The sequence below is a fragment of the Pipistrellus hanaki genome, assembly GCF_964339955.1.
Source record: "Pipistrellus hanaki genome assembly, chromosome: 15".
NCBI lineage: Eukaryota > Metazoa > Chordata > Mammalia > Chiroptera > Vespertilionidae > Pipistrellus > Pipistrellus hanaki.
Genome location: NC_140517.1, coordinates 28,267,085 through 28,290,598, shown reverse-complemented (window position 1 = coordinate 28,290,598; position 23,514 = coordinate 28,267,085). Strand labels below are relative to the sequence as shown.

General features: G+C 45.0%; 1 protein-coding gene across 1 annotated transcript in view; it reads left to right on the top strand.

Annotated features, from left to right (window-relative positions):
* Positions 1–23,514, top strand: part of RHPN2 (rhophilin Rho GTPase binding protein 2) — a 54,780-nt gene that overhangs the window by 15,790 nt on the left and 15,476 nt on the right. Inside the window, exons 3-7 of the mRNA XM_084905703.1 lie at positions 9,219–9,347; positions 11,668–11,743; positions 19,638–19,715; positions 20,070–20,194; positions 21,964–22,130. Of these exons, the coding sequence (XP_084761829.1) occupies positions 9,219–9,347; positions 11,668–11,743; positions 19,638–19,715; positions 20,070–20,194; positions 21,964–22,130 (575 nt within the window). The remainder of the gene's footprint in view (positions 1–9,218; positions 9,348–11,667; positions 11,744–19,637; positions 19,716–20,069; positions 20,195–21,963; positions 22,131–23,514) is intronic.

Here is a 23,514-nt window from a genome sequence, read left to right as displayed (position 1 = left end):
GTCTCCTCTGATCTGTATCAGCCAGGAGCCCATGAACTTCCTGGAGTTTGATTGGGAAGATATTGGATATATATTTTTAATGAGGTATCAGGTATTTTTAATGTTCTTTTTCAGGCTAAGCAAGGACAATATTCTCTCTTCCCAGTTCCCTCCCCTCCCTTGAGAAAAGCTGGGTAGAAATGTGATGACATTTCTCTGACACAGTCAGTCTTAGTGAAATTTAAAGCAAGTTTCCATATAGTTTATATTAATTGGTTCTTTGAACAAGTTTAAGTCATTTAACCTCTTTGGGCTTTTTGTTCCCCTCTTGTACTGGTTACTGTTGGGCTGGAGCAGGGGTGGCCCACTCTGAGGCCTACAAGGACCTCATGGGCGTGACAAAGGGTGAAGGGTTGGGACTGGTGCTGCAGTAAAACCATGGCGAAGTGCAGGGCAGATGCTCTTTGGAGGGGCAGCTGCAATTTGCCCTGTGTGGAGGGCAGGGCCAGGGTTGCCAGGTCTTCAGATTCCCCCCAAGATTCTAAAGCAGTGTTTCCCAAAGTGTGGTACTCGTACCCCCAGGGGTACGGGAAGAGTTTGGTGGGGATATGCACTGCACTGTGCTTAGCTGCGCCTAATTCTATTGTACATTCTCATGAGTACGAGGGGTACTCAGCATTACGAAAATTATAGAAGGGGTACACATATGTCAAAAGTTTGGGAAACACTGTTCTAAAGATCTGACTTTTTTGTGTTTAATCCTCTAATAGTTGAATTTTTACATATTGGCAACTAGCTGAAGGGACGATGGGGAATAAACATCCTAGGAGTCAAGCAAACAAGACCCACAAACCTCTAGTTTGTGACCTCCAGTCCAAAGGGTCATGAAGTTCTGGGCCAGGGTGACCTGGGTGGCTTTGGCTGTGAGGAGAGTGACTTGAGGTAAGGGACTGCTCACAGTGTCCGTTCTGAGGGGGCTGGCGCGTGTCTCTGCAGTGGGGTGTGCAAGCTCTCCATGGCCTTCAGCGCCTGCCCTAATCCTGAGACCTGCCTTCTAACACTGAGAGATGAGCTGGGGGCCCATCTCCTGGCTGCTCGGCTGATCTGCTGCCTTAGCCTTGTGCCTACATGATAGCACCAGGCGGACAAAACTGCCCTAGTTTACCTGAACCCCTGGCTGAGTGGGATGTGGGGTCAGATGGACTAAGGCCAACCTGCTCCAATAAGGCCTTGGAAGCTGGTGCAAGCCTCTGCTGCCTGTTCCTCGAAGGACAATTTTATTGAAGGACCTGGGAGAGGGGAAATGACGCAAAGGCAAATGGAGATATATGGGTCAGAATGCAAATTCATATGCATTTAAAAAAACAAACCATGGGGATGTTAAGGAAATGTTGGACTTGGGGCAAGAAGCCATCATCACACAGGGACTCTTCTGGTGGAAAAGGCCTCAGAAACTCCAACTTGAGGAAACCATGTGCAGATGTGGTCAGTAGCCTCAGGAAATAATTGAATGTGGCTTTCCTTCCCCTGTTCACATGTGGCGGGTTGATCACTTAGACAAAGGAAGTGGCACCCCTTCTAACTCTGGACGTTTGTAGTATGTGCGTTCACTTTATGAAAACCCATGGGAGCGGGCCTTCCCTGGTGGTCAAGGCGGCCTGGAGACTCCGGGCAGGAAAGGGCTGAAACGCCCGCTGCCTCATCCATGGGCCTCAAGGCCTCTTGGCTGTACCCAGACCACAGGGCCTCAGAGGAGGGACACACCCAAGGGAAGCTGAGAAAAGCCATGTTCTATCGAGAAGGCCCGTAGAAGCCATTCTTTTTCATCTGGAAAGGCAGCTCAGATATCGAGGAGACCAAGGCTCTGGTCTTACTTCCTAACTTCAGTCAAGTCAACTGATTCTGTTCTTGTCTATTGCCCCAAGCTATTCCCCCAGCCTGGATCCAGGAGCTGATCACATGCACCATATTGAATTGGTGTGCCTTCTTTGAAAAGCCCCTTTCCACGAGTGAATCAGTGAAAAATCATTATCTGTACAAGAAATAGCTCAAACTCTATAGTTGATTTCTGAATCATTAGTATATCCCAGTGATTTTCAACCAGTGTGCCGAAAGACTTTTTAAAGCATGCAATACTCACTATGTAGTCAGGGACACTGACCTCTTTTCCAACTTTTATCAATATATTTTTATTGATTTCAGAGAGGAAGGGAGAGGGAGAGAGATAGAAACATCAATGGTGAGAGAGAATCATTGATTGGCTGTATCCTACACACCCCACACTGGGGATTGAGCCCACAACCTGGGCATGTGCCCTTGACTGGAATTGAACCTGGGACCCTTAAATCCACAGGCCAAAGCTCTATCCACTGAGCCAAAGCAGCTAGGGCCTCTTTTTCGACTTTGATTATTAAATAAAAAAATGACAATAGCCAACACAACAATAGCTGTCTAGTGTGAATGCCCTGTTTCTAACCATAAATATGTCATATAATAAAGTTGGATCTTATTATGTTGCATAGTAAGGTTACATCTGATTGGTTAATCCTTGGTTCCCCCAATCCTTATATACAAGTATAGGCATCAGATTTTCTCTTTTATGAATCTTTACTCGAGGATCTTTTTCCATTGATTTTTAGAGAGAGTGGAACAGAGAGAGACAGAGAAACATGTGTGAGAAACACATCAATTGGTTGCCTCCTGCACATGCCCTGATCAGGGCCTGGGCCGGGAGGAGCCTGCAACCGAGGTACATGCTCTTGACCAATCAAACCCAGGACCCTTCAATCCACAGGCCAACACTCTATCCACTGAGCAAAACCGGCTTGGGGTAGGCACCAGATTTTTTAAAAAGTCATTTGGAAGCAAAAAGATAGGTAATTAAAAAAAATCAATAAAAATTATACCTTTTTTGTCATATTGGCAATATATATATATATATATATATATATATATATATATATATATTGTATGCCACAGAATTTTATTTCATTTTTATTTTTTAATATATTTTATTGATTTTGTACAGAGAGGAAGGGAGAGAGATAGAGAGTTAGAAACATTGATGAGAGTCATCAATCAGCTGCCTCTTGCACACCCCCTACTGGGGATATGCCCACAAACAATGTACATATGCCCCTGACCGGAATCGAACCCGGGACCTCTCAGTCCCCAGACCGATGCTCCACCACTGAGCCAAACCAGTTTCAGCTGAAATTTCTTTTGAGAGCCAAAAACCGACTTCTGCGCATGGGCCACAAAGTTTCAATCGCACAGTACGTGTGTGCCTGCACGTGGTATTTTGTGGAAGAGCCACACTCAAGGGGCCAAAGAGCCTGAGAAGGGGATTGTGGGAACCCCTCCTCAGGTTAGAGCCCTGTACTTGCAACTGGTGCTTGAAGTGGGTGTGTCTTTTGGCACCACGCCCATAGTTGTGGGGTCTGTGCTACACCTGGGAGTTGGTGCCAGAAATGAATTGTTGGGCACTCAGCATCAGAAAATCCAAATGGGAGAGTTGCAAACACCGGTGTGTTTAATAAAACAGCCTATTAGAGTGGAATACACTCTATGGGCATGCATCACATTTATGTCAAAGGATGGTTTTGTGAGAATTTAATTTTAGGGGTGTGTGTGTACATGTACTGCATTGAGATATAAAATGTATTTTTTACTGATGATCAGGGCCAAAAAAAAAAATCCCCAAACCAATGATAATCACTAAGCTGAGCTTCCAACATCTCATTGCCTGACTGGGGGAGCCCGGATGTACATGTGTGGACATTTTATTGGGCAGTAAGTGGGCAGGTGCCGTCACATCTGCAGCCAGGGTCAGGTGGCTTCATCTGAGGGGGAGGGGCAAAAACGTGTTGGTTCCTCAAGGAGGAGTTCGGTTAAGGGAGGGGTAGAGGGGGGACTGAGAAGAAATATAATTACATCGTGGGCAGAAACTGGTGGACCCAGATATGTAGTGAGGCGGAGGAGCCACCCCAGGGGGGAGGGCAGCCTGTAGGGAAGTGTTAGCACTTTGCTCTCTGCAGGCAGGGTGAACAGGTGGTGAGCAAAGCAAAGCTAACAACAGGTGGCCGGGTTTTCACCAGTGAGGAGGGGTGGTGGTCAGGTTCCTCTTCTCCGGCTGGAGCTCTTGGCTAATGCCCTTCAGGTCTCCTCACCCGTGAGATGAGCAGACATTTTAGTGCCGTACTCGGTCTGAGGGATGGCTTGAGGACCTGCACGGGTGGTCATGGAAACGTGCGCAGCAAGGCCTGGCTCAGTACTTGGCTTTCATTGACACTTGTTTTTGCAGTGATTCCTAGTCTGCATAAAATAAGGAACCCACCTGTAAGGTCTCCAAGTCTGTGTCAAAACCTCTCCTGGAGAACTTGGGTAAAGTTCTTCCCTTCGCATGGCGCACCACTCCTCTGCTCTGTGGATGTGCCGCGTTTGTGTATCTGTTTGCAGGTGACTGTTCCCACTGTGGGGCTGTTAGGAATAGTGCTTTGTAAGCATTGACCTGCGTGTCTTTGCTTGGACATAGGCTTTCTTTTCTCTCATATAGATTCCTAGGATCAGAATTACAATGTTAAAGAGTAAGTTAATGTTTAACATTTTTAGAAACTACCCAACTGTTTTCCATAGTGGCTGTGCCATTTACATTCACCAGTGTAGGAGGGTTCTAGTTTCTCTACATCCTCAATAACATTATTGTCTTTTTTATTATAGGTAATCTAGGCTTTTTTATTATAGGTAATCTAGGGATGTTTATCGGTATCTCATTATTCTTTCAATATGCATTTCTTTATTGACTAACTAGAGGCCGATAAAATTCATATGGGGTAGGGTCCTCTCAGCACAGCCTGCACCCTCTCCAATCTGAGACCACTGGCTTCTAACTGCTCGCCTGCCTGACCACCCCTAACTGCCCCCCATGTTGGCCTGGACACCCCCAACTCCCCCCCCCCCCCCCCCCCCCGCCAGCCAAGTTGCCCCAACTGCCCCCACCTGCTGGCCTGGTCAACCCTCACTGCCCCTTCAGCCTGGTCGCCCCACGTAGCCTGCTGTTTGGTTGTTTAGTCGCCCCTCCCTCACCCCCCTTCTGGCCTGCTGCTCAATCATTTGGTTGCTCCTCACTCACCCTGCTATGGGCCTGGTCGCCCCAGGCAGCCTGCTGCTCAGTTGTTTGGTTGCCCCTCGCTGCCCCCATTGTAGGCCTGGTCGCCCCCAACTCCCTCCACCCCACCTGAGGGCCTGGTCACTCCACACAGCCTGCTGTTCGGTTGTTTTGTCGCCCCTCACTGACTCCCCTGCCAGCCTGGCCGCCCCATGCAGTTTGTTCGGTCATCCATTTGGCTTTTATATATATATAGATGATATTTAGTATCATTTTATGCTTATTAGCCATTCATAAATCTTCTTTAGTAAAATGTCTATTCATATCTTTTGCCCATAAAAAAATTGAGTTGTCTTTTTATTCTTTAGTGAACAGAACTCTATGCATTCTGGATAAATAGGTCTCTGTTGAATTTATAAACTTCTGTGATTCAGAAGACACCATAAAAAGAAACAAAAAAAAATAAACAAAGAAAAGATAAGCCACAGACTAGAAGGAAATATTTGCAAATTATATATATATTGTCATAACTCTCTGCTGGACAAATTAAGCTGTTCTGTGTGACTCCCTGGGAAGGGGTCTCAGCCACCTGTGCCTGCTTTCCTTACCTTATGCACCTTTCTCAGACCTTATGCACCTTTCCTCACCTTATGCATCTTTCTTAGACCTCACCTTATGCACCTTTTGATGATTTTGCTGTGTGTGTCCTTTGCTGTAATAAATCAGCCATGAGTGGTGGGAATGCAGACTGGTGCAGCCATTATGGAAAACAGTATGGAGTTCCTGAAAAAAATTAAATATGGAACTGCCATTTGACCAGTCATCTCACTTCTAGGTATATATCCTAAGAAACCCAAAACACCAATCAGAAAGAATGTAGCCCAGTCGGTATGGCTCAGTGGTTGAGTGTAGACCTATGAACCAGGAGGTCACCGTTCAATTCCTAATCAGGGCACATACCTAAATTGTGGGCTTGATCCCAGAGTGGGCCATGCAGGAGGCAGCCGATCAGTGATTTTCTCTGATCATTGATGTTTCTCTCTCCTTCTCCCTTCTCTGAAATCAATTTAAAAAATATATTTGGGGTAGGGGGGAGAAAGAATGTATGCACCCCTATGTTCATGGCAGCACAATTTACAATAGCTAAGATCTAGAAACAACCGAAGTGCCCATCAGTAGGTGAGTGGATAAAATGCTGTGGTACATTTATACTCTGGAATACTATGCAGCAGCAAAAAAGAAGAATCTCTTACCCTTTGAGACAGCATGGAGGGACCTGGAGAGTATCATGCTAAATGAAGTAAGTCAGTCAGAGGAAGGCAAGTATCACACGATCTCACTCATATGTGGAATCTAAGTAATAAAATAAACTGATGAATGGAGTGGATCCAGGGACATGGAAGCATGGAACAGAGTGCAGAATCTTGGAGGGAAGGTGGGGGAGGGTGGGTGGGTGGAAAGTAATCAACCAATGACCTTGTATGCATATATGCATAACCCATGTACACAGACAATGAGGGTTGGGGGCAGGGGCAGGCTGAAGGAGGCCAATGGGGGGAAAGGGGACAGATGTAATACTTTCACAATAATTATTTAAAAAATAATTATTGAAAAATTAAAAATAAGGAATAGACAAAATAAAATAAAACAATCATAATAAAAAAATAAAAACAGTCAGAGCCATGAGTACAACTATTCTGAATCCTGTGAGGCCTCCTGATGAGTCACTGATCCTGGGGATAGTCTTGGGGACATTGACATATCCAGGGAAGTCCAATTGCTTCAGGACCAATTGTCAGAAAGGAAGTCTGTCTTTCCACCCTGGAATTGTCTTGTAAGGATTTTTTTCTGGATTCTATTCAGTTCCATTATGCCAATATTACATTGTCTTGATTATGTGGATTTATAATAAGTGTTAAAATCAGATAGCGTAAGTCCTCCAACTTTGTTATTTTTCAGAATTATTTGATTATTCTAGGTCCTTTGCATTTCAATATAATTTTAGGGTCAGCATGTCAATATTTACAAAAAAGCTGACTGTTTTTTTATTGCAATTTTATTATATGAATAGAAAATGTCAATAGAGAGAAGGAATATCTTGACAATGGTGAGTCTGCCAATTTATAAACATGGCACTTAATGTCTCAGCAATGTTTTGAAGTTTTCAGTGTAAGAGAATTGTGCTTCTTTTCTAAAATTTATTCCTAAGTATTTTATTCTTTTTGATGCTAATTTGAATTAAATTGTTTTCTTAATATCATTTGAACATTGTTTATTGCTAGTATATAAATGTAAAATGATTTTTGTATACTTTGCTAAATTTATTAGTCCTAGTATTTGTTTCATGTCAATATTATGTCATCTGTGAATAAAGACAGTTTTACCCTTTCTTTCCCATCCAGCTTCCTTTAATCTCTTTATTTACCTTATTGGCACTGGCTTGTACTTCCAGTACAGTGTTGGTTAGCCGAGGCAGGAGTGGACATCTTTGCCTCATTCCTGATCATCATAAGGGGGAAAGCATGAGGTACTTGTATGATATTAGCTGTGGGTTTTCATAGATGCCCTTTATCAAGTTTTGTAAATTCTCTTTTATTCCTAGTTTGTTTAAAGTTTTTATCACAGAGCTAAAGCAGCTGGGCATACCTCTTATCAACTATAGGCATGCCTATTGTATAACTCTTCACTTAATTGCACTTCACAGATGTTGCATTTTTACAAATTGAAGGCAAGACCCTCCACCATCAAAAAGATCATGACTCCATGCCGAAACCAGTTTGGCTCAGTGGTAGAGCGTCGGTCTGCGGACTGAAAGGTCCCAGGTTCGATTCCCGTCAAGGGCATGTACCCGAGTTGCGGGCACATCCCCAGTAGGGGGTGTGCAAGAGGCAGCTGGTCGATGTTTCTCTCTCATCGATGTTTCTATCTCTCTATCTCTCTCCCTTCCTCTCTGTAAAAAATCAATAAAGTATATTTTTTAAAAAAATCATGACTCCCTTTATAGTTGTGGTCTGGAACTGATTCAGCAATATCTTTGAGGAATATCATGCCTGTACTTTTTAAAAAATGTTTTTAATTTATTGATTGATTTTTAGAGAGAGAAATGGAGAGACAGAGAGACACATCAATTTGTTGTTCCTCTTATTTAAGCATTCATTGGTTGATTCTCTTTTTGTTTAATTTTTATTGATTTCAATGAGGAAGGGAGAGGGAGAGAGAAAAAGAAACATCAGTGATGAGAGAGAACCATCAATTGGTTGCCTCCTGCATATACCAATCGGGGATTGAGCCCACAATCCAAGCATGTGCTCTTGACCAGAATCGAACCCACGACTCTTCAGTCTGCAGGTTGACACTCTATCCACTGAGCCAAACCGGCTAGGATCATTAGTTGATTTTTGTGTGTGCCCTGACCAGGGATAAAACCTGCAACCTTGTGTATTATAACAATGCTATAGTCAACTGACCCCTGTTCTCTTCTTTTGCATTTATTAAAGTGATCATGTGTTTTTTATTATTTGTTCTATTAATATAGTATGTTACGTTAATTGATTTTCAGGTGTTAAGCCAATCTTGCAGTTTTGGGGTGAATTCTCCTTGATCATGGTATATAATCCTTTATATCATATATATAGATAGGTTTAAGTTGCTAATATTTTATTGAGGATTTTTGCATATTTAATTATGAAGGATATTGGTCTGTCATATTGCTATCTTGTGATGTCTTGCTCTGGTTTTGGATCAGGATAATAATAGCCTCGTAGAATGAGCTGGGGAGTGTTACCCCCTCTATTTTCTCATCCATTTTCTTTTGAGGGGATAATTTATGGTCCTTTATGGGTGACTGTGAACAGTTCTCTGTTCTCTTCTCCATGTTGATTCTTTGCAAAGATGTCCTAGGATTTATGCTTGGAAGCTCAGTGTCATTGGCTGTGTCCATGGCCGTTTGCTGGTATGTGTGGCTCAAAAAGGGGCAGGTGCCTGGCATCCCTGAGACACCTTATCTGGTCACATCTGGCACTCACACCTGCAGGTGTTATCTCAGAGCTTCCCTGCAAGGATTGGGGGGCCTGCTCAACAAGCAGCTGGGATATCTGGCTGAGGGTGCGTCTCTCCCCCTCTTTTTTAACAGAGCCGCCACGAACCACAAGGTACGCGAGCAAGTGCGCCTGGAACTGAGCTTTGTGAACTCAGACCTGCAGATGCTCAAGGAAGAGCTGGAGGCGCTCAACATCTCCGTGGGAGTCTATCAGAGCACAGAGTAAGTGTGGGTAACGCTTCTCCAGGTGCTTTCTGGGCCTCGGGACGTGCCACACTACGAATGGCACGGACAGTCCGGGGGTGAGGAGTCCCCACTTCAGGAAGCAAGGGAATGATTAGGTTTGGGGTTGAGCAAGATGCCAGGGATGATCCTCTGGAGCTTGTTGGGAACATCTGGAGAACTGGACAGAAGGACATTTATTTGTCCTGGGCCCCGTTGGAACGTGGTCTATGGGAGAATTGCACAGCTGGATCCAGGCAAGGAGATGGCCTCTCTCACAGGAACTGGGTGCTCAGCCATAAAAATGCCCCGGAAGAGCTTTTGTGGTTAGCTCTGAGAGCCGACCTGCCAGGGAGGCCCAAGGTGCTCTTTCTTCTTCCCTTGATGCTCAGGCCTCACCACCAAGCACAGGGCCTGGATCACTTCGTTGATAGAATGCAAAAATGTCCAAACTGCCTTTCATGTCAAGCATTAGGGGACTCGTGGGAGTTCCCTGAGGAGAAGCAACTGAGACTTCAGAAATGTGCTTCGTTAAATATTTGAGGAGCGGATGTCCTCATTCAGAAGTGTCTCATGGGGAGTGTCTGTGTGAGGCGAGGTATTAAGGTGTGGCTTTCAGAAAGCTCAGGGAGTCTCTCACCCCACGGTGGGAACTGTCCATCTTTAAGGAGAAATCACTTTGAGAAGCTCAAAGAAGAGTTTGCATACTCTTCTGCATGAGGAGGTGACACTTCTTAAAAGCTAGGGGAGCCCGAGGGGAAACTCAGTCAGAAAATTGATCCCTGGATTAACCGGAGGATGACATTTGAAAACCTTGAGTCATCTTTGGAATGTGCTTTTCCTGATTGTCCCAGTCCTCTGCCCGCCACAGGTGTGTTTTTCTGAGCCGGAGCGAGAGCGTTAGCGAGTGAGACCTGTGACACCTCTGTTCTCCCCTTTGTGACGTCCGTGGGCCCTGGCTCACCCAGCTCTGGGCTCACAGTGTGGTTTTGGTCACCTAATCGGCACCAGTGCAGTGTTTCTCCCAGCCTGCACTCTGGTATTAAGTTCCAGTGTTTTGCCCAAAAGGTCAAAGTTCCTCAAGGAGGCTAGGCAGGGCCACATTTTGGTGATAAATGGCGGATGCTTCCTATTCCCACCTGTTGTCCTGAAGGGCAGGGAGGAAGACCTCCCACAGAGACATGCAGTTAAGGCTTCAATGTGGCTCTAACGTGGCCATTTGTCCCCGGGGCCATTGGGCAGAGGGGAGAGACGTGCACATTCATAATGCCCCCTTGCATTTGAATCTGCCCTTCCTGTTTTCAAAGCAGATTGCCTCTTTCTTAGTTGATCTTTAAACACTTCTGTGAGGTAGGCAAGGAAGAAACAATCTCATTGTGCAGATGAGAAACACAGGGAGGTCAGAAGTTAGCCCAAGAGTGGGGCTGGGGTGCCCTGGCCAGGGGCTTTCTGAGACAGGCACAGAAAGAGCAGACCTTGCCTCCAGCCCTGTGTGGGGTGAGAACGAGGATGCTGAGGACAGGGGAGGGGCATGCCCAGTCCTCATCTCCTTCCAGCGGGGTCCAGCTCTCCCTGCGGGTTTGGGGAAGCCACACGCCCCGTTGGGTCTCGCCTGCTTTGAGCACAGCCCCTTGTTTTCCCTCCAGCACAGAGACAGTCTCAGCTTACAGCTGCATTGTCCATTCACCCTGCTTAGCATTCCTGGCCTTCTCCCCTGGCCGGGCTGGGCAGCCCCGGGAGGTCTCCTCTTACAGGTCAGGGAGCTAAATCCCTGTTTGCAGAGCACAGCCTGAGCCAGGTTCACTTCCTGTTGGCCCTGCCCCTAAGAACTAGGCTCAGGGTGCACTCCCAGGGTAACCTGTGAGGTAACCAAGTAGTCAGTTTCGGAGGGAGGTGGTGGAGGGGAAGCAGCTGGCCAGGGCCTGACCCTGGGCTGGGAGCTCGGAGCACTTAGTTGTCAGATGGGGCATCTACCCTCAAGGCCTTCCTCATGTGGTGATGAGACACCTAGAGAGGCCTACGCCAAGGAGGACACAACTGAGAGCCCAGGGATGAGGCTGCAGGAGAGGTGGGACCCAGGGCAGGCCCTGGCACATAGTGGGTTCTCAGCACAGTTACTGAAGGAAGGGTTGGGATTGGAGGGATAAACTGATTGAGATGGTGGAAGGCTCTTGTGTGTCAGGCTGGGACCAGGACACAGATGTGTCCAGAGCTTCTTTATGGAAAATGAACTGGTGTTCGGGGTTGATGTGAGGAGGGGGTGGGTACAGAGTCGCCAGTATAGGAATGTTCACAAACCAAGGAGCTGTGCTTCTTGTAGGGAGACGTTTACAATCCCGCTGATTCCGCTCGGCCTGAAGGAAACCAAGGATGTTGACTTCTCAGTCATTCTCAAGGTAAATCTCAAAGCAATGGGAGCTGGAATCACTGTTTTCTTAAACACCCGTGTCTCTGAGCGGGGTGCTGGTGTGTCACAGGCCCTGCCTGCTGGGTTCAGGTGGGAAATGGGAGAAGTACTCCGATTAGAGACGTAGAAATTTAGGCTTCATGGTCCAAGCATCCATTGGCTTCAGCAGGGTGCGCCTGAGCCCCCTCGGCAGGCCGCACAGAGAACCTAACACCGGCTTCTGGTATTCTTTAGTCACCCTGAGGCCAAGTCAAAGAGTCTGTGGTGCCTTGTATGCATGGCCACAGAGAGTAGGGTGCTGAAGACCTGGGGCAAGGGGCGGGTGTGCTGTGGAGGGGTCAATAGAGAAATTTGGGGACATATGTAATACTTTCAACGATAAAGATTTATTTATTTATTTTTAAAAGGGTCTGTGGTGGGCATGCTTTGGAATTAAAAAATTGTATCCTATTAGTATTTTTTTGTTGTTAAATTTTGTAACTGATATAGCCATATTTTTGGGGAAATAGCTAAATATTTTTCCTAAACGTTTTATTATGAAAATTTCCAAACTTACAGGAAAGATGAAAGAATTTTACAGTGGACTCCTATATATTCACTATCTAGATTCTATCATGAACATTTTACTATAGTTACTTTCTCACAGATTTATCCATTTCTGCATCCTTATGTCTGTATACCAACTCATTTTTGGTTTTTTATTTTTTTATTTTTTTTATTTTTAAAAAAATATATTTTATTGATTTTGTACAGAGAAGAAGGGAGAGAGATAGAGAGTTAGAAACATCGATGAGAGAGAGTCATCGATAACTGCCTCTTGCACACCCCCTACCGGGGATATGCCCGCAACCAAGGTACATGCCCTTGACCGGAATCGACGCTCTATCCATTGAGTCAAACCGGTCCCGGCTCATTTTTGGTTTTTTAAATATATTTTTTATTGATTTCAGAGAGGAAGGGAGAGGGAGAGAGAAATAGAAATATCAATGATGAGAGAGAATTACTGATTGGCCTCCTCCTGCATGCCCCAGAGTGGGGACCGAGCCTGCAACCTGCTTATATGCCCTGATCGGAATTGAACCGTGACCTCCTGGTTCATAGGTTGATGCTCAACCACTGAGCCACACTGACCAGGTTCATCTTATTTTTTGATGCACTTCAAAGTAAATCAAAGATGCTGGTTTTCACTATCCTTAAATATGTGAATAACTAGAGTTTATGGTGGTTGTTTTTCCTCCACCCAATTTCTGGGGATCTCTCCCCCACCTCCTTTTCTTCCTTTGTCCTTTCTTTGCTTCTTTCTTTTTTAAAAATAATTTCTTTATTGAGATATAAATTATATACCATACAACTCACCTCTTACAATTGAACAGTATGTGGTTCCTTTTGACTGTGTCTCTGGCAGGCAGACCATACCTGTAGGCCCACCTGTGCCTGCCACCGAGCTGGATGCTGGTGTGTCGCAGGCCCTGCCTGCAGGGTTCAGGGGGGACGTTCAGGTTGGAGGCAGCAGGAAATGCCTCGCCTGCAGGCTGGTGCCAGGAGAGCCTCCTGAAACCTGGAATACCCTCCTGTTTCTCCCGCTCCCTCAGTCTGAGTTTTAACACATCACCTCAGACTTCCAATTAGGAGGAGAAAGTGGAGATGGGGTGGAAGGTAGTGCCCATCTCTGAGCTTTCCAGCACAGGCCTGGCATATAGGAGGTAATCCCAGCTTCATGAAGAAGTGCTTCAAAGAATTAAGTTTCTTTTCATAGTAATCCTAGTGACTCATTCAGGACTAATTTTAGTTTAGAAAAGAAAAAATTATATGGTATTTGGGGCACTATAGCATTTGTCCTTTTAAAAGCAGTCAGTTAATGCTTTGAAAGCTTCTGCACTTGACTTCCCTTCTGGAGCAGAGACTGACTCACTTGACCTAAGCCCTTTCACTCCGGACCTTTTTGCCTGCAGCCCTGTGTAATCTGGTGCAGGTCCCTGTGAGTCGGGGGTTCGTTTTGGAGTTTGAGAAGGACATTGGTAGCTTGCAGGGCCTGGCATCACCAGAGCTGGAATTATCTGGGTAGAAAACACAGTTTTATGCCAGTCTTGCACAGGCTACTTGAACTTTTAGATGGGATACTGTGACAGGCCTGACACTTAGACTGTCTGTCTGTGGAAATGTCTTCAGTTGCTTTTGTAGGATAATTTTCTTAAGATTTAATTTGTTACTTGGTGCTAGAGCTGCAAGAGTGTAGTGGCATTTTAAAGGGAGAGTCTTGAGAAACTTGGAAATTTTATGGGCATCTGTAAGGATTCAAACATGTCACATGCTGAATTCCACATTAAAGCCAGTGGGAAAAATCATGTGCTGTGGGCATGGCCAACTACTATTCAGCTGAGGCTCCCAACCATGTCATTTCAGCCTAAAAGGGACTCTACAAATGTCAGTCAGACAAAAATTAGAACGTTTGGGGGCATTCTGTTTTCTCCCTTCCACATTTGTGCGTCAGAGTAACAGACAGGTGCTACAGAAATAGCTTGCCTGGTTTCATTAGGGCAGTGGTCGGCAAACTCACTAGTCAACAGAGCCAAATATCAATAGTACAATGATTGAAATTTCTTTTGAGAGCCAAATTTTTTAAACTTAAACTTCTTCTAACGCCACTTCTTCAAAATAGACTGGCCCAGGTCGTGGTATTTTGTGGAAGAGACACACTCAAGGGGCCAAAGAGCCTCATGTGGCTTGCGAGCCGCAGTTTGCCAATCACTGCATTAGGGTAACTCAGATGTTCTTCAAATCCGTCATATGTGTCTGTGTGGCGTTTAAAGCCTCACGATGTGATTTGGTATTATTGTAAAGAAATGGGCTTTAAAATGGTCTCATTAAAAAGCACCATCAGGTCTGGCCAGTGTGGCTCGTTTAACCTATGGTTGAGCATTATTAACCTCTTAACCAGAAGGTCACGGTTCCATTCCCGGTCAGGGCACATCCTGGATTTCAGGCAGATCCCTATTGGGGGGCATGCAGGAGACAGCCAGTCAATGATTCTCTTGCATCATTGATGTTTCTATCTCTCCCTTCCTCTCTGAAATCCATAAAATTTTATATAAAAATAATTTTTTATGAGCACCATCAAACCACATTCTCTTCCCTGACAATTCAAGTTGTGGTTTTTACTTTTAAATAGTTTTATTTACTTTTCTAATTAAAAACACTATTCCAAAACATTCAGAAAATACCAAGACATGGAGGGATCCCTCAGAGCCCACTGCCTCTCCCCAATAACTTGCTCAGCATTTAATCTTTGGACACCAGTGCTCTTCCTCTGATTTTGGGGGAAGTGTGACTCCTCCCTTCCATGAGGGCTTACTGTGGTGTCTCCTTGAGCTAAACAAGGCAGCTATTAATTTCCTTCTCTAGGCAGCTCCCACCAGCAGTTCTCCGTTAGCTTCTTCGCACACCTCGCTGAATATTCCCTTTGGATAAATTCCTGGATGTGATTCTGGCAGGTCAAGCATACATATTATATTATGTAACTTCCCCCCAGAAATGGTCCTCCTACGTTCCTCACAGTGTGTAACTGCTGGTCTTCCTGCACCCTTGGCTATACTCGGTATCATTCATCATTTTGGGTTTTTTTTTTAAAATATATTTTTATTGATTTTTTACAGAGAGGAAAGGAGAGAGATAGAGAGCTAGAAACGTCGATGAGAGAGAAACGTCGACCAGCTGCCTCTTGCACACCCCCTACCGGGGATGTGCCCACAACCAAGGTACATGCCCCTGACCGGAATCGAACCCGGGACCCTTCAGTCCGGAGACCCACGCTCCACCACTGAGCCAAACCAGTTTCGGCTCATCATTTTGATTTTAAAAAACTATCTTTTTTATTTTTGTGAACTCAAGGCAAAAGTGATACCTTATTAAAGTTTGCACTTCTTTGATCAGAAATAGAGTTGAGTACCTTTTTGTGTATGTGTATGTGGCCCTTACATTTCTCTTTTTCAAACTGACTATCACTGTCCTTTGCTTTCTATAGCGTTGCTCTTATATAAAACAGCTTTGTGGTTTTATTTTTTAACATGTGCAGGGTAGTAACTCTTAGTGTTATATATTGCTAATATGTCTCTCAGTACATTCTTTAACTTTTTTTTTTAACTATGAGGTGACTAACATTTTTTATTTATTTTTTAATTTTTTATATTTTTATTGATTTCAGAGAGGAAAGGAGAGGGGGAGAGAGTGTTAGAAATATCAATGATGAGAGAATCATTGATGGGCTGCCTCCTGCATGCCCCCTCGTGGGATCGACCCCAAAACCTGGGCATGTGTCCTTGACTGGAATCAAACCTGGGACCCTTCAGTCCACACGCTGATGCTCTATCCACTGAGCCAAACCAGCTGGGGCATCTTTCCTTTAACTTTTGTTATATAAGCAACAACCAGTTTTAAAAAACACTATTTTTCTTCATACAGATTTTATGTTGTTAAAGTTATCAGTTCTTCTCTTTGCAATCTGCCTTGCTGGCATCTCTAGAAAGGCATTCTCTTTATGCCAAGATGTCACAAATATTTTGCTATTGTTTTTTTTTTAATATATTTTATTTTGTACAGAGAGGAAGGGAGAGAGATAGAGAGTTAGAAACATCGATGAGAAAGAGTCATCGATCAGCTGCCTCTTGCACACCCCCTACTGGGGATATGCCCACAACCAAGGTACATGCTCTTGACCGTAATCGAACCCGGGACCTTTCAGTCCCCAAGCCGACGCTCTATCCATTGAGCCAAACCGGTCTTGGCATATTTTGCTATTGTTTCTCTTCCTGCTCTGTGTAAAATTTTTTAACACCAAATCTTTCATTTGTCTGGAATTTGTTTTGGTGTAAAATGTGTCGTGTAAGGCTTTGACTTCTTATTTTCACCAAATAGGCAGCCAGTTTCCCAGATACTTTGTGTAAAGAATCCATCTGTGGTGCTGGGAGATGTTTGTTTTCCTCCTTCCCTCCACCCCCACCACCGCACCCTCTTCCACCCTGCTCAGTGCCAGGGAGACAGCGACCAGCTCCCGCTCTGTGGTTTCTTATTGGGTGTGGCCAGCGGGAAGGGGCACCAGCCTGAGATGAGAGGACGGGAAGAGAGGGAAGTTGGGCATTTATTCCCAGCTCTCTCAACTGGCTTCCTTTGTTGTTGTTGTTGTTAATCCTCACCCGAGGATATTTTTCTATTGATTTTTAGAGAGAGTGGAAGGGAGAGAGGGAGGAGGGAGGAAAAGAGAGTGTGAGAGAAACATAGATGTGAGAGAGACACATTAATTGATTCCCTCTTGAATACACCCCAACCCTGGGGATTGAATCTGCAACCCAGGTATATGTCCTTGACTGGGAGTTGAACCTTTGACCCTTCAGTGCGTGGGCCAACGCTCTAACCACTGACCCTCGCTGGCCAGGGCTCAACGGGCTTCCTTTTGCATTCCCGTAGGGAAGGTCATGGTGGCTGTCTAGAAACCACCTCAGGTAGCCACCTCTCTGGGTTTCCAAAGATCCTTCTCCCCCTACATTCTTTAGCTCTGGGGTTCTAATGGCCTGAGGTCCCACGCCATCCGTACCACCGTATAGCTCTTTCCTTAAACTCACAGCAGTCACACCATTTGTGTGTGCCTCCTCCTTCCTCCCTGAATCTGTTGGACGCTTCAGCCTTCCCCACTTCCTGGAATTCTTGCTTTAGTTATATACCTGGTTCTTGAATTTGCTTCAGTCTGTGTCAGACCCATATCTGGTTTCATTGTCCATTTCTCACTGTTTAACCCCTGTGTGTTTCAATACTTTGTAACTAGAGCAAGACTCCTTTATTACTGTGCTTTTTAAAACGTTCTCAGTTTTTCTTTCATGTTTTTACTTTCATACTTTGTCGAGTTTTGCAAAAACAGTACTTTTTGGGTTTTAATTGAAATTCATTAGTATTATAGAGTCAAATCTAATTTGGACAAACATGCACCTTACAGTGTTGCACATTTTCATCCATTAGTATATTTCTAATTGTTGCTGTCAACAAATGGCAAGTTTATGGGGGCAGAAACCACATCTATCTTATTTAAATGATTTTATGTATGAGCCCAACCACTGTGGCCCAGTGGTCTATGATCTATAAACCAGGAGGTCATGGTTTGATTCTTGGTCAGGGCACATACCTGGGTTGCAGACTCAATCCTTAGTGTGGGGCATGCAGGAGGCAGCTAATCAATGATTCTCATCATTGATATTTCTATCTCTCCCTCTCCCTTCCTCTCTAAAATCAATTTAAAATTTTTAAAAATGATTTTATGAATTAAATGAAAGAATGACATAACTAATGTCCATCAAAGTTTAATAATTACCTGCTTAATTACATTATTATTGTAGAAAGTGTGTAAAGAAATTCCTCATAGACACTTGGGAAACATAATTGCACAATCTCTCCTCACATTTAAAATATATATATATATATATATTTTATTGACTTTTTTACAGAGAGGAAGGGAGAGGGGTAGATAGTTAGAAACACTGATCAGCTGTCTCCTGTACACTCCCTACTGGGGATGTGCCCGCAACCAAGGTGCGTGCCCTTGACCAGAATCGAATCTGTGACCCTTCAGTCCACAGGCCGCCGCTCCATCCATTGAGCCAGATCAGTTAGGGCTCTCCTCACCTTTCTCGCAGCCCAGGAGAGCCAGTGCTCACAGAGGAAGTGTGCAAGAATGTGCTCTCCACCCCCTATACTGCTCTTGCTTTTCCCTGTAATACTTGCCATCTTCTAATGTACCGTGTAATTTACATATTTGTTGTGCCTGTTACTTATTGTCTGTGCTCCTGAGAGAATATAAGCTCCACTGGGCAGGATCTTTGTTTTGTTCACTGATGTAGCCCAGGCACTGGGAACATGCCTGGCACAGGCCCATGCTCATCAGCAGTGCCCTGTGACTGAGTGAGCTCAAGCTCTGGGCAGTGGGCCCAGTGAGAAGTCTCTGCGGGGCTTCATTTGTGGACGTGCCAGAGCTGCTGTCACACGCTCACTGCGCAGGCCTTGGGGGTAGCATCCCCCAAGCACAGGTTTCCTTTTCCAGGAAGACCCTGTGCCCAGGTACGGAGGGAGCCCAGAGGGTGCAGGTCTGACCCCCTGAATATTTGCGACATCTACCAGAATCATTTAATGTTCTGGTCACTTACCTGTGTTGCAAAGACATTTTTAGAAATAATAATATCAGCTTTCCTTTTTATTGAAACAACAAAAGCAAAAATTTTAAACATAAACACAATTAAGAAAATAAACCCTATCACTCAGAAAATTATGGTAGTGTACAATCTCTCATAAGTTTCTTTGTATTCTACATGTATTTTTATTTTATGTTTTTAAAGACTTTGTTTTTTAAATATATTTTTATTGATTTCATAGAGGAAGGGAGAGGAGAGAGAGATAAAAAACATCAATGGCTGAAACTGGTTTGGCTCAGTGGATAGAGCGTCGGCCTGGGGACTGAAAGATCCCCGCTTCGATTCCGGTCAAGGGCACGTACCTTGGTTGCGGGCACATCTCCAGTGGGAGGTGTGCAAGAGGCAGCCGATCCATGATTCTCTCATCGACGTTTCTAGTTCTCTATCCCTCTCTCCTCCTCTCTGTAAAAAAATCAATAAAATATATTAAAAAAAAAAATCAATGATGAGAAAGAATCATTGATTGGCTGCCTCCTACACGGCTCCCACTGATCGAGCCTGCAACCCAGGCATGTGCATCAAACCCAGGCAACACTCTATCCACTGAGCCTAACCAGCTATGGCTACATGTATTTTTCAAGTGAGCACATTAGACGTTACTCTTTTACCTCTTTATGGTTTTGAATCAGACCTCATCCCCATTTTATCTTACAGGATTTCATTCTGGAACACTACAGTGAAGACAGCTATCTATATGAGGATGACATAGCAGATCTTATGGATCTGAGACAAGTACGTTTCTGTATGCAGCAGGGAAGGGAGGGTGCCTGCGGGAGCTTGTGCGTCTTCAGAATATTCTCCCTATTGCATTTGAAGTCTTATGGAATCGCAGATGGTTGGAGGTGATCGGGAGAGGCTGTTGGAATAATCTGTTCTTCTTATAACATAAGGCCACAGAAGGGAAGAGGCCTGCCCACTGGCATGGCTGGGCTCGATTCTGGCACTCTGGAGTTCATCCCAGCCCTCCACTCCTCCTGGAGTTCATGATACCAATAGCAGGGCCACGCTGCAAGAAAGAGCGCCTGTGAGCACCTTCCAGCTGTGTGTTCCCTCCTCACCCCGCGGTGCTGGTTCCTTTCCTTGCAGGCTTGTAGGACACCCAGCCGGGACGAGGCTGGGGTTGAGCTGCTGATGAGTTATTTCCTCCAGTTGGGCTTTGTTGAGAGCCGGTTCTTCCCGCCCACCCGACAGATGGGGATCTTGTTTACGTGGTAGGTGCCTGGGCCTGGGCCTAGGGCTGGTGCTGGGGCTGCCCCCCTTCGGTCACTGCTTGGAGCCTGGGCACCACAGAGGCTCCTCTGCACTGTGGGCCCCTCTCTCTAATTCTCCCCTTTACGCAGCACATGTAGATAAACTAATGGTTATTTCCAAGGGGACCCGAAGGGAGAAGCCTGCAACAGACTTTGCCTTTTGCTTCTCAGAACATGTGAGCCGAGGAGAAGAGGCATTTTTTTTCATGCTCATTTTATCCTGGGGAAACACGGGGGCTCCGAGGTGGAACTAACAAGAAGCAAGATTCTTGTCCCAGATGAGGTGGGGGCTGGGAATCAGGTTATGTCCCAATGACAAGGGTGCAAACAGAAATAGATCAAATAAAAAACAAAGCTGAATCCTTAAGATGAGTGTTGCTGAAATACTTTACAGTTGCTGTGCCTGTTCTGAGTGGGGGTGAGAGGACACTAAGTCCCGGCAGGGAGGGTTAAATTCAGAGTTAAATTATCCCACAGCAGGCCCACACGATGCCTGTCCTGGGAAAGGAAGGGCAGGTGGCTGTAGAGATGCTGTTAGCTGCTGCTCGGGGAAGGTGCTAACGGTGATTTCGCCTCAGTCTTAAATTAACGAGAAGCTCCATGCCTACCTGCTGGTTGATGTGTGAACTTTTACATATATATATATTTTTAATTGATATTTTACAGAGAGGAAGGGAGAGAGATAGAGAGCTTGAAACGTCAATGAGAGAGAAACACCGACCAGCCGCCTCCTGCACACCCCCTACCAGGGATGTGCCCGCAACCAAGGTACATGCCCTTGACCGGAATCGAACCCGGGACCTTTCAGTCCACAGACCGACGCTCTACCACTGAGCCAAACCAGTTTCGGCTGATGTGTGAACTTTTAAACAAATCCTAAATCTTTTAGACTTGAGCAAGAATTATGAGGGATTTGTATTTCATTTAGGAGAAGCCTTATCTTTTGAAATATGTATTTTAGAACAGTTTTGGATCCACAGCAAAATTGAAGGGAAGGTACAGAGATTTCCCATATACCTCCTGCCCCACACAACACACCCTCCCCAACATCAACCACCAAAGCAGTATGTTGACTTACTACAGTTGGCACAGCATCACCCAGAGTCCATAGTTGACATTAGGGTTCACTCTTGGGGTTGTGCATTCTAAATGGGTTTGGATAAATGCATAATGACAAGTATCTACTATTACAGTATACAGAGTCCTTTTACTGCCCTAAACATGGGTTTTTTGTGCTCCACCTATTTGTGTCCCCTCCTCTGCCCCCCATTCCCCTCTGAAACTGGCAACCACTGATTCTTTCTCTGTCTCCATTGTTTTGCCTTTTCTAGAATGTCATATAGTTGGAGTCAGACAGTATGTAGCCTTTTCTGATTGGCTTCTTTCATGTAGCAAAATGCATTTAAAGTTTCTGCATGTCTTTTATGGCTGGATAGCTTTTTTCTTTTTAGTGCTGAATAACAGTCCACTGTATGGATGTACCACAGCTTGTTTATCCATTCACCCGCTGAAGGGCATCTTGGATGTGAAACCTTACTTTTGTGTGCTGTTGTGCGTCTTCAGTGTGATCAGGCCCATCATCTTGTTTGGAAATGAAGGCCTCATTGCATGTGCATTTTTTAATTTATCCAAGAAATAAGTTTTGTCCTTTTTTTTTTTTTTTTTTTACCCCCAAATGGTGTTAACTAGCCAAGTAATCTGTATTCTCACAACACATTTCTTTTAAATAGGTATGACTCCCTCACCGGGGTTCCGGTCAGCCAACAGAACTTGTTGCTGGAGAAAGCCAGCATTCTGTTTAACATCGGAGCCCTCTACACACAGATCGGGACCCGGTATAACCGGCAGACACCAGCTGGGCTGGACGGTGCGATGGATGCTTTTCAGAAAGCCGCAGGTGTGTCTCCGAGAGGGCTGTTGGATACCCCAACTGAAGTGGGTCTGTGGGTCCTTCCCGGGTCTCATGGGCCTGAAAGTTTCCAGCACAGCTGTAATTTCCCTCCAAGGGAATTCCTTAGCATTTTACACCCTGTTGGCCCCGTCTGGGTCTGGGTTATGGCTCATGTGCACCGTGAATCCTATGGTTAACGATTAATCCTTTCCAAATGAGTGGCCCTAAGGGTGGCAGTGAATGGAGTGTTCCTATGAGCACTGTACTGAAGAACAGAGTATAGTGAAAACAGGCTTTTTAAAAAATCATGTGTGCCTCATTGGTGCCTGTTACTACTTATGCCTTTATATTTTACTGATTCTTTGAAGCCTGCCCACCTAAGGTTGCTCTTCTTGGCCCTTGATCAAGTGTCACTTTTTACCAACCTGGGGAGCACCAGGGTGAGAGGCCTGTGCAGTGAGTGGGTCCCAGGTGGTGTCTAGGAGTCCCCTCTAGCAGGGCCTGTGCCGGGCACACACTGGAACCCAGAGGGGAGCAGACAGCCTGCCGTGGTTGCCATCTTTCTGTAGAGCGGTCTGTGCTTTGTGGTAAAACCAGAGGAACCAGTCCGATGGGATTCATGGTTGAGATTTTATTTTAGCTCCAGGTTGATGTCTGTTTATGTTGTGACAGTTAATTTTCTAAAGCATAAAAAAAAAAAAAAAAAAAACCGAGCCGAGGGCCACAGCTTGAAAATTTCCATTGGAATGGGCAGCGCTGATCCTTCCTGCTTCCTGGGCAAAAGCCCTGAATTTCTGAAAGACCAAGTTCAGTGTCCCCCTGAGAGCCCTCAGTCATTCCTGCCTCCTGCTTTGCCTTCTCTGAAGTCAGGTTTGGACTTTCGCCCAATCATCCCAGGAGCACAGCAATGGACGGGAGCCAGGCTGGTTTCCTTTCTTAATACAGATGTAAATGTTTTGGAAGAGGGCACTATCTTTTTTATTTCTTTCTTTTTATTTAGATAGAATTTTTATGAGTTTATTTGAGCCAAACTGATGACATTGCCAGGAAGCAAGATCTCAGATGCTCCCTATCATTTTGTAAACTGTGGTAAAAGATACATAACAAAATCACCATTATAACAATTTTTTAGAGTACGGTTCATTAGCATTAAGTACTTTCACATGGTTGTACAACTATCTATCTTCAGGGATTTTCATCATCCCAACCGAAACTCTGTTCCTATTAAACAGTAATTCTCCATTCCCTCTCCTCCCCAACCCCTGGCAAACACCATTCTATTTTTGTCTGTATGAATTCCAGTCTATTCCACACAACTCATCTCAGTGGAATCATGCAATATGTGTTCTTATGATTATTTCACTTAGCATAATGTCTTCTTCCATATTGC